The following is an 11,165-nucleotide window of genomic DNA, read 5'->3' on the forward strand; positions in this document are numbered from 1 at the left end:
TTAAGAGCCCACCCAGGGAGTTTGCATGTTCACAGGGAGAACATAAAAACTCCGCACGGAAAGGCCCCGGGATCGAACTCAGAATATTATTGCTATGGGGCGACAGCGTTAACCACTGCGCAGCCCTGTTTATAGATTGCTGAAAAGGTTTGAGAAATATTTGTTTCTGGTTATGTATACCAAACATTCGTTTATTATTTGTATTGAATATTTGTTTATACATTACTCAGCAGTCATACTCAACTATCACTGCACACACATCCGCATACATAGAACAACTGCACATAACATGAGACAATATTTTCAGTTTAATATAATCTTATTTACATGGTATTTTTTCATAAATGTTTAGGACATAGTAAGTTACAATAACCTTGCATCCATTACACAGTGAACTCAAAACCTAGAAAATGTAGATTGAAATGATACAGCTTAACCAGTCCTCAATCTACAGCACATGCCAATTTTTTCCATTTTATTCACTCAACATTTAGGTTTTCTTTTTTCACTTCTCTGGAGAATTCAAGAGACTGTTCGTTCATGTTGGACAGTGACTACTTTTTCCTGACATTCAAGCCACGGAAAAAAGAGATGGCCATGAAAATATCAGGGCCACAAAGAAAAGAAAAACTTGGTGAAATGGATGATGAAACATGAATGAAAGGCTGATAAAGGGTTTACATGTCACACGCAGTCAAAGAATTCTGATGTGGACTCTCTTCCAGTCTCTGTTGCTTGTTTTGAAAAACATCCACGGGCCTCTTCCTAATGTCAGTAGAGCTGGAGCTTACAATCAGCGCTGGGGCAGTCACTCCCTTTGACTTCACTAACTGCAAAACGGTATTTAAAAACACCAGCACACTAATAACATTTCCACACACTCACAAGATTATTTGTCCACAAAAATATATAAATGTTAAAATGTAACAAATTCAATAAAACCCACTTTGTGGATTACTTGAATTGCAAGTGAATTGACCTTTCAACTCTGGCAGAGGGGGTGATGAAGAGATTAGTGTGGCCTCTGTGTAGAGCAAATAGCAGCTTGGTCAGTAATCACTTAGTAATAAATAACAATGTCAGAGTGGATCAGAGTGGTCGCAGGTACTAATGGAAGAGACAGAGTAACCAAACGAAGGAGCAGGCTCATTTGATCATTTTTTACAGCGTAACTGGGTGCCATGCCTGACACACACACACGCACACACACACGTACTTCTTTGTGAGGACACTTGTTGACATAATGCATTCCTAGCTTCTTACTGTAACCTCAACCATCAGAACTAAATGCCTAACTGTAACCTAACCCAAGTCTTGACCCTCAATAGATGTTTCAGAAAGTGAGGACCGGCCAAACATTCTCACTCTGTAGCAAAAAAAAAATAAAAATACTGTTTTGGTCCTCACTATGTAGTAAGTACGACAACACACATACTCTCTCTCTCTCTCTGTCTCACACACACACACACAATTATAAGCTCACACTCTCGTCTTACATGCACAAACACATGCACACCTTCTAATACACGACAGTGGTAAAACATGAAGCATGAGTACTAGTCAATTGATCAGCACGTCAGACACAGAGACAATCAGTCCCAACTTGTTCCTCACAGTCTCGGTGTGAACGCTCGCATGTGATTGGCTGATTCTGTCCAGGCATTCGAGTGTGACTGGAGTCAAAGCTGAGGTGGAGGTTAGACATTCTCAAGACTGACATCATAGCTTGTTAAAACGGAAGGATAAAAATGCTTCTTCAAAACATTTTACAAATTTTAAAATACTCTTTTTCCTTTTTTGTATTTTTTTTCCTCCTCTTGCTGTGCTTCCTCCTTTAACCCCCAACAGTCCGGCGGTGAAGAGGTGGCAAGAGATTGTGAGTGTTCTTGTGATGCTTGGCTGCTCTGTATACTTGATATTTTGTTTATGTGTATGTATATATGTAAAAAGTCAAATAGTTGTGTGCAAGTGCAAGTGCAGTTGTGTGTTGGTTCTGGTTGTGGATTCATCACTCCACAGCGAAGCCACAGGTCTCCTCCACAGCTGTCAGCAGTTTCTCATAGAGCTTCTCGTAAGACTCGTAGGGAGGGATGTCTATCCTGTTAAAACTAGTGACACGAAAGAATCATTAGTGACCACACGCCAGACACAAATGCAGATACATACATTGGTAAAAGCGTTGGTGACCTTTCACTGGAAAACGAACAAAATTACAATTTTCAATGAAATAAACTGAAAGTGACAAGAGAAATTGACCTAACACACAAATGGCCATGGAAAAGAACGTTCTGTTCACAGCCTTCTGAGACGATCATCGCAATGACGCCCTGTTTATAGTGTAATGCAACTTGGTCATGTATTTGGTATTTCGGGCCACTTTTGAGCAAACTCCCTCAGGTTTGTTCAAGATTGTTTATTGTACGCATGAGACAAGTAGTAATGGCTTTTGTACGACTTCTTTCAAGTTGGTCGTGTTGTACAAACTTAAAGAATGGAACACTGTTCCCAGTAAGGTGAAGGGGTACCAAAGCTTTTTGCCACATCTGATAAGAGCATGTCCTCACCACGTATGGGCCTTGGGCAGGTTGTCTGTGTTGGCGTCTATCAAATGGATGGTGAAGAGCCTTGGGCCTGCAGAACCTGTAGAGCCTTACACACATACATTCTAGTTATCACTGCTCTGCTCTGACACACAGATCATTACCATCACTTGTCAGCATGTTTGATAAGGATTCATTATTGGCAGGATGCTAAAATATTTGACATGAACCTGCTAGCTGGTTTTACCCCAGTTCAATCTATAAGACGAACCTTTATTAGTCCCACAACAGGGAAGTTCACAAATTCAATAATTAGCTGCTTAAATGAAAGATCTTTGGGTTATGGACATTTAAAAATTATATTTTATGACATTTTATGGCCCAAACAATTAGTTGATGAATAAAGAACAGAAATATCAAATCAAATGATAATGAAAACAATCATTTGCTGCAGCCCTAAAAGAATCTCTGTAAGATACATCAGGCCTACTCCTTAATATTCCTGTCAGGATGTGCAGACATGAGTAAAGTGGCCCCCAACGTGCAACATAATTAGGTTGAAGGGATTGTTTCCTGAAGACTTCATCAATGTCTTTCCTGTAATTGTCTTTAATTATTCTGCTAATCTGTGTGAAAGGTCTTGTGTGTCTATCATCAGGAAGATGGATAAGCTGAATGTGACGGCCCAAGTGTGGTCTCTGAGCCAGAGCATGACCCACCCTGCAGCGCTTTGAACCCCTGTAGTGGGACCCTGGTGGAGCCGGTGACAAACTGCAGCAGGCGCCCTCTCCTCTCCTCACTGAAGGCCTCCACTGCCTGCCAGAACCACCGCACCACGTTGCTTTCACTCGTGCAGTGCTTCAGGCGGGTGTTGGTCTTCCAGTCTGAAAGGTCGATCTTCCCCAGTCCACCAATGATCAACTGGAACAGAGTGAAAGGAACATGCAACCCAGTACAAACACGATGAATGAAAAGCACAAAACCATTTATAAAATCTTTTCCTTGGTGTGTCCAACACTACACCTGGTTTACTGTTCACAGACGGCTCACGTACCTCAAGTTCTTTATGGTCGAAGGGTTTGAGGAAGTGTTGGGGGATGAGCTCACTGAATCCCTTCTGCAGAGCCAGAAACTGAGCTTCAATTCCACGCATAAACCTCCAGTTCACATAAAGCCTGAAAAACACGAATGACACGGGGCAAATAAAGATACTGTAATAAAATGTGCACATGAACTTCTTGTGCTCCAGAAGTACATTGTTTACACTCTGCATCTGGGCAACAGTTTGGATAAGAGGCAAACAAGGTGGGACAAAACGGTTTCACTGTTGTTACCTTACGTATTCCTTCTTGTTCTCCTCAGTTACAGGGATATTACGTCCATTTGGTTTGAGCTCATGTTGTAGAAATTTGCCAAAGGCATTGTGCTCTACGCAGAAAGTGTGGTCGAGGACTGAAGTGATGTCGTTCTCTCTGTACACAGAACAACAGAATAAGTAACAGTGAAATTAAAAATCTGTCCATGTCCTCAAGGGGACCGTGTAGGACATGCAGTGAGGGGCAGTGTATGATAATAAGCTCTCTGTCATCACATTGACTTGTGTGAAGGCGCATTTGCTCACAGTATCCAGACGAGGCTCTTGTGTAACTCGGGGTCGGTGGTCTCCAGGTCGTTGAGCTGGATTGGTTTACCTAGGAGCTGTTTGTAGAAAGGCAGCGTGAAGCTCCCATTGATGTAGTGACCATGAAACACAGCCAAGCCCATCACACGACCCACAAAATGGAAATACGACAGGTGGTCCTGAAAGGCAGCACAAAGAGCGACAGGGACAGAGTTAGTTGTCTCACACAGTTCAGCCATGAAGTGTTTGTGTGTGTGTGTGTGTGTGTGTGTGTGTGTGTGTGTGTGTGTGTGTGTGTGTGTGTGTGTGTGTGTGTGTGTGTGTGTGTGTACTTACAGGGTTGATGGAGGAGTCGGGGTTGATCTGTAGCGTGTAGATATTGTCTGTGGAGTACTGGAACAGGCCGTAGTAGGGGTTCAACATTTCATGACACAGCAAGTACAGCCACTCCCTGCAGACAACCAGCACATTGTTAACTAATGTTCAAACTTCACATGGAGCTTGGCAGAACAATCATCTACACAATAAGAAGGTTTATGTAATGCAGACGGTGTGTAGCAGCTTTAAGGAATAAATGCTCCAGTTTTGCTGAAACAGCTGGCACTCTTACAGCTAACATGAATAATGGCCAGAAAAGTGTTTCTGCAAAACACTATAGTTGAACCGCAGCTGAACCCTTATTTTATCATTCCTTGATCCTCACTCGGCCCAGAAGTCATTCCAGACCACCACGATGAAGGATGTCCCAGAGCTCTTATTTCTGCTCCGAGGAGTCAGGAGGCCACTTGGAGGAGCTAACTGAGGATACACGAGTGCATCCTTCGTGCAAGTCTATTATGGACTGACATGTACTTTATTGGAAATCAGTCTGTGACCGGACGCTTCATATGAAGGCTTGGGACCAAAGGACGTCTCATGTAAGGTAACACATGTTTCTCCTTGCATCTTACATGGGCAGGACTAAGATGCAAATGAGGGAAATGTGGAATTAGGATTCACCTTATGATGCCACTGTGAAAGTGACTTTTGACCTTTTGGATATAAAATGCCACCACTTAACAATTTTATCCTCTGAGAATTGTGTGAAATGTGGCCATGATAAAAATTCCTCCAGATGCTGAATCTATTTCTCTTTTAGTTTCACAGTCCCACTTCGATTACATCTGATCAACTAAGACCAATTGTTGAAAACATCTAAAGTTCCAAACATCTGGCTAAGCTGATAAAAACACTGTACAAACCAAACAACTCCAGAGGACCCAGGGAACCCTGCAAAGGCCACTGATTTTACTGTGGGTACATTTGCAAACATTTAAGACAGTCCTTCAGTAACCTCCCACTGTTACTGGATTTCAAGTCTGACTAACATACAGAAGAAAAGAGGAAGATCAGTACTGTGAACACTAGCCAATGAGTGGGTGTAACCATTTAGGGTGATCATATCCGATCTCTTCCCTCCCCTGTGGTGCCACTGCAGCCGCTCTTGCTTCAAGGGAGTGAGCAAACCACAAGCCCTGCTAGTTTCTAACATTGTGGAAATAAAATGTTCAGATTGTGACTGCTAAGGACAAGAGTTCAGCGTGGAGGAAACAGGTGGTGGGAATTTGTTTTATATAGTTTTAAATTAAGTAGTATGCTTCTTTTCTTCTGCATTACTTCATTTCATACTTATAATTTGTTTAGCTGTAGAAGCAGACTAACTGGTCTGACTCATGGGGGGGGGGAACTAAAACACCTGGACAACTTTGCAAGCAGAAATGGACACAGCAGGCAGAAGCTCAGCGACTTACCTGGCCACTCCACCATAGTCCAGGCCCTCCTCTCCCCTGAACTTCACCATCAGACGCTTCTTCAGGTCTTTGGGTCTCATCTTCATTATCTGCCGATACGACTCCTATGATCATATAAACAAGAAGTGACCCACAAGTCGGGTCTTTAATTCAATTCATTTGTACAGCACCAATTCATAACAACGGTCTCAGGACACACTACATAATCATTTCTACACTTTTGGATCAGAAATGCTGTTTATTAACATGTACAGTCAGATTGTGTGCTCCTCCACAACGAGACACTGAAAGAATGGTTTGTTGGGACTGGTTCTGTGGATGTAAAACTCTGAGCGTATCTACCCACACACACATCCACACTACTTTCACAGCTCTGAGTGTGAATACATTTGTACTACCGTCTCATCTGTTCACATGTGTGTATGAGAGAGCCATAACCTTGATGTCAGGTGCTACTCATGGCAGAGAAATGCTGTGATTTCTTTAAGCAAGGCCTTTCTAAGAGCCTTTCCTGGTTTCACAGCTGCACCCACCTCAAAGATCTCCTCTCGGGACACCTCTATGCGGCAGTGTCCTGCTTGAGGCTGCTGCAAGGACAGCTCATGACGGAGCAGCTTCAACTTATGGACCAAGTCTCTCTCGTAGCGTGCTGCCACATCTCCATCCCCTCCCCCGCTGCCCACTCCTCCACCTACCCCATCCTCACCCCCAACATCCATCTGGGGGCCTTGGGAGGATTCCTTGGCTTGGGACTGCTGGCTATAGTCGAGAAAGGAGAGGATGGGAAAGAGACAACGTGATAAGAAGGACGAACGCCAGGCAGGACCAAATAAAGACAAAAACAAATAAAAGCAGCCTGGATTAGACACTGTGCCTTCAGCCAGAGCAGCTAAATCTCCTACAGGCCCACATTTGTGTAAATCACATGACTCAGCATTATTAACAGAGCTGGTGACTGTTAGTAGATCACGTTCAGATCCAGTCAACTTCAGCATTACAGCAGTGGCAGATTAGTCTTGAAACCACTCATTTTGTATGAGTCAGGGATGCCTGCCACACAAGTGCAGACAGTCTGCCAGCTGAGGATATGTAAGAGTACCTTCAAGTGTTTGTGCATGCATGTACCTGATAATGGTGTGTAGGCGCGGGTCTGTGAACTGTGTGGTTCGATTGTTGTGGTCCACAAAGTAGATCCGACCGGACACGGTGCTTCGGACCTCCCAGCCCACTGGCAGCGGGCCGAGCTCCTCACAGCTCACACTGGCCAGGTCCCTGCACCAGCGACAATGAGTCAGCCTGAAGCTGCTGAGCTCTCAACCAGACCTCTCTCTAACACTTCTAGGCCTATAAACTGTATGTTATTCCTCCAGGATACTGACTGAAACCAGGATCCAGGAAGGCTAAGGAAATAACCTGACATGCTTCACTAAATCTGTTGGTGTAATTAGTGCAGAACAAAGGACAAGAGGATGTTTGTTTGTGAATCAGGGAAGAGCATGACGACTTCTGCTACTGAATGCTAACAACAAATGGAGGAACAATTTTTAAATGCATTTGTTTTGAATGTGAAGTTTTCCACTCATAAAACAGAATAATCCTTTAGTTTTCATAGCATTACAAAGATGTAGTGTCCTCAGTATGGCCCACGTGTGGTGATTTCATCTGGTCTTTCTTTCTTCTTCTCCTCCTCTGCTGCTACAGTGATCTAGCTTCTCAGTGGGGTTTATTCAAGGTTCATTCAGTTTAGGTTATGCCTGGACTAGACGTAAGTGAGGTGGGGTATAATCGTACCGCGGTATCCGAGGGTCGTGCCAGGTGCTGACTCCTGTCTGTGTGTGAAGAAAGTACACCTGACCCTGCACTGTTGTTCGCTGCTCTGTTTTAAAAACAAAAGATATTGAGTGTCTTTATAAATTCAATGTGAGAAACTTAGTTCATATAAACATTCAAACTTCAGTCAGAAGAGTCTGACTGACCGTAACCCTCTGGCAGATCAGGCGGTTGGTGCCCGTGAGGTCTGTTCTGAGGGGTGTGCCCATGGCCTCTAGAGTCCTGCCCTCTGATTCGCAGTGTCTGAAGGCGGCTCTCCTGACTGGGCGAGTCAAGCCGGCAGTTCCCGCCCCCCGCTGCACCAGTGGAGTCAGAGTAGGGCAGCGGCTCTTCACTGAAACATCCTTCAAACAAAGGCCTACACACAAACACACACACCACTGCTAAAGTCCTGTTTGCTCTGTTTTCCTGAAATCACATGGTCAGCTGCTTTTCATTTTGAACTCAGAGCACCAGAGACCAGAGACCTGTACCAGGAAGTGAGGCCAACTTGGTCTGGCTGGGCTATCTGGGTTCACTGAGCTCTGTTAAGTCTGGGTTCAGTCTAAGAGCGCGTTCACATGAAACAGGCAGCGTTTTTAATTAAAAGCAACATCGCCAGAACCACGAGAGAAGCACTTTATGTGAGATGATGATGCTTGTGGGGAAATTCGTTTATAGCCAGAGCAAAACATGACACTACATCAGGTGAACTTTAAACAATAAACCATTGTCACATGAGGAAACTATACAAAACATAAAAAATCATTAACAGATATTAAAGCAAGGCTTAAAACATAGCTGTGATATGATAAACCAGGTTAGCCATGTAGCACAAGTTACTGTGGTGACCTAGCCCGATTAAAATTGAACAAGCTTCATGGTACCGGAGAACCAGAGCTGGTCCCATTTAGCCAGATAAGCTGCTGATCTTGCTTTGTGATCAAGCAACGATTGTAAGTGACCTGATCCTGCAGGACAATCAGCACCTGACTTCACATGGAACACCACCTTGACAAAGAAGGGTTCTACTGACACAGCTTTCAGACATTAACCTTGGTTATGGGTCCCCTGCAGCTAACACCCGTCCTTACATTACATCATGCAGCCGATAAAACCCAAAGCTGAAGAAATGAATGCAGAAACATAACAAATGCAACTGCTTCTATACAGAAAATGAGGGGTCACCGAGTAGTTTGATATATGTGAACATTATGCGAATCATTTGTTACAAACCAGGTGAACCTTGTGTGAGATTTTAGAGTCAACTGGTCATGAAAGTATCAGCAAACATGTTTAACCATTTACTACACTTTAAGATGATATTTATCCAAGTATGTTTGTCTTGTTTAAAATCTGAAACCTAATTATCACTCATAGCGTCATAAAACAAAAGCACCGACTATGACATGACCTATGATGACGTAAGACAGTGGATTCTTCGGTCTCTAACTCTTCCGAGAAAGCCAAACAGAATAATCTGTGAGACATATTTAAACATTTAACAACATGACAATAAGTAACGGTTGCGTGTTGTTAAATGTTACTTTGGCACAGTAACGGTCTGGTGACACACTCACCCATCATTTTCCAACAGTCCTCTGCAGTCCACCACCGGGCCTCCGCTGCCGATGCGGTCTCGCGTCTGTAAACTCACTGCAAACAAGCAGGTGGTAAAGCTCAGAGTGATGACAGAGAGGCCCAGTGGGACAAAGGTGATGCAAGGAGAGAGTCACTGGAGTCATTTGTACAGATACTGTATCTGTGTGTCCAGACTTGCCTACAATCTGCCCCCGGACTGCATCGCTATCTGAAGGGTTGAGTTTACACAGATCTAGACGCTGGTCTGGAAGGAGAGGGGGAAAGAAATGCACCTGAACCAAAAGCTTCCTTGTTTTATTAATATCTGTGCACATGTATTTAAAGTCAAATGGCTCAACAGAAAAAGGTGAACTTACATCCTGTGTCTTTTAGCCTGCTGATAGCATTGGAGAGAAGTCGTATGCAGCCTAGGAAGCCGGCCCCCTGTCGTTTATGAATTTTTTTGTGATTCCATATACTGATGGTGATGGAGTCTGTCTTTCCTATATAGCTGAAAAAGAGACATCAGATTCTTATTACTAGATTTTCAACACAATCTACTACCAGTTGTTACATCTAAAAATAATTTAATCAATCATTTTCTAAATAAATACACTGCATTAACCAGCAGAGCGCTCATGAGTGTGGTGCCAGAGACTCACAGGTCGTAGTGCTGGTTCCATTTGGGGTCCAGTGTGCTTTTGACTGTGTCTGTAGAGTGGCACTGACCTGATCCGTCCACCACAACCTTGGCAAATGGGTCTGGCAGGCCTGCGTGCACACAACTCAAATTAATTGTCTGCATCCACTAAATTAAAACAAAAGGAGGTCATAATTGAGTACTGCATGTGAAACCAAATCCCAGCTTTCTACAGCTGGAGGCATATGGATAATAATCACCTTTATTGGCCAAGTATGTTACACACAAGGAATTTGTTTCCGGTACAGAACCGAGGCAGCCATCTGTGACGCCAACTCAACTGATGGCTCTAACCAACTTGGGGGTTCACTGCCTTGCCCAAAACACTTCAACACGTGGACTGGAGGCACCAAGATTCGAACCTCCGACCCTCCGGTTGGGAGACGACTGCCCTACTATGTCAGAAATGCTCGTCTTTCTCCACCTGACACTGACCTGCAGTTTGTGTTCTTCTGGTATTAACAGATCCTGGACGCATACAGCAACTTAGCAGCACCAGTGCACCAAGCTGTTTACAGCACTGCTTTGGCTGGCAAACAGCTACAAACACATCCTCTCATCATCATAATAAAAGACTCGTGTATATGGAAATGAGCACAATAGAAAGTACTGATGAAGTGAAGCTCAGTTGTTGTAAACAACGCAGGCCGAGTTAGAATTTTTTTTTTTTTTGAGTGGCCAGAAACAGTTTAAAAGTGTACATTTGATACTGAATATGAAGTTTTAAGATTTGGATCTGTCACGTTAAGAGGAGCAGGTCTTTTCAGTTAATATGCTTATTATTCCAAATACCATAGTCTCAAAGCTGTATGTGGATGCAGCCATTTTAATCTTCTTTTCTAAAGATTACATCTATGTATGGCTGTTTACTTGCAGTTAATTGTTCTTGAAAGCTTAAAAAAAAAAGTACTTACGAAAGAAGTCTTTCTTTGCGAGGTTCTTGGCACATAATACTGCAAAACAAAAAGTCATTATGAACAAAATGCCACACACACAAATATGTAAATGATCTCAGTGTGTAGGCTGCTACAAAGGGATGCTGGTGCAGATTAAAACATCTGAGGAGGAAGAATGCTGGTTAGGATACTGAAGGAAAGACAGAGGACGGCAACGAGACACACAAA

At 43.4% G+C, this 11,165-nt stretch overlaps 1 protein-coding gene across 3 annotated transcripts in view; it reads right to left on the minus strand.

The window, feature by feature from the left end:
- Nucleotides 1–1,442: 1,442 nt before the first annotated feature.
- Nucleotides 1,443–11,165, minus strand: part of smurf1 (SMAD specific E3 ubiquitin protein ligase 1) — a 15,575-nt gene continuing 5,852 nt past the window's right edge. Inside the window, exons 2-18 of one of the 3 annotated variants that reach the window (XM_020621252.1) lie at nucleotides 10,956–10,994; nucleotides 10,004–10,112; nucleotides 9,719–9,852; nucleotides 9,541–9,606; nucleotides 9,341–9,416; nucleotides 7,928–8,139; nucleotides 7,743–7,827; nucleotides 7,077–7,223; nucleotides 6,485–6,710; nucleotides 5,952–6,055; nucleotides 4,498–4,612; nucleotides 4,162–4,340; nucleotides 3,875–4,012; nucleotides 3,595–3,715; nucleotides 3,260–3,461; nucleotides 2,565–2,640; nucleotides 1,443–2,108 (exon numbers count right to left, since the gene is read on the minus strand). In XM_020621252.1, coding sequence (XP_020476908.1) covers nucleotides 2,009–2,108; nucleotides 2,565–2,640; nucleotides 3,260–3,461; nucleotides 3,595–3,715; nucleotides 3,875–4,012; nucleotides 4,162–4,340; nucleotides 4,498–4,612; nucleotides 5,952–6,055; nucleotides 6,485–6,710; nucleotides 7,077–7,223; nucleotides 7,743–7,827; nucleotides 7,928–8,139; nucleotides 9,341–9,416; nucleotides 9,541–9,606; nucleotides 9,719–9,852; nucleotides 10,004–10,112; nucleotides 10,956–10,994 — 2,129 coding nt within the window. In that variant the 3' untranslated portion in view covers nucleotides 1,443–2,008. Of the gene's footprint in view, nucleotides 2,109–2,564; nucleotides 2,650–3,259; nucleotides 3,462–3,594; nucleotides 3,716–3,874; nucleotides 4,013–4,161; nucleotides 4,341–4,497; nucleotides 4,613–5,951; nucleotides 6,056–6,484; nucleotides 6,711–7,076; nucleotides 7,224–7,742; nucleotides 7,828–7,927; nucleotides 8,140–9,340; nucleotides 9,417–9,540; nucleotides 9,607–9,718; nucleotides 9,853–10,003; nucleotides 10,113–10,955; nucleotides 10,995–11,165 lie in introns of all 3 variants that reach the window. The other 2 variants (XM_020621250.1, XM_020621253.1) reach the window with 2 other exon arrangements.

Source organism: Monopterus albus, unplaced genomic scaffold, assembly GCF_001952655.1.
Source record: "Monopterus albus unplaced genomic scaffold, M_albus_1.0 scaffold256.1, whole genome shotgun sequence".
NCBI classification, from domain to species: domain Eukaryota; kingdom Metazoa; phylum Chordata; class Actinopteri; order Synbranchiformes; family Synbranchidae; genus Monopterus; species Monopterus albus.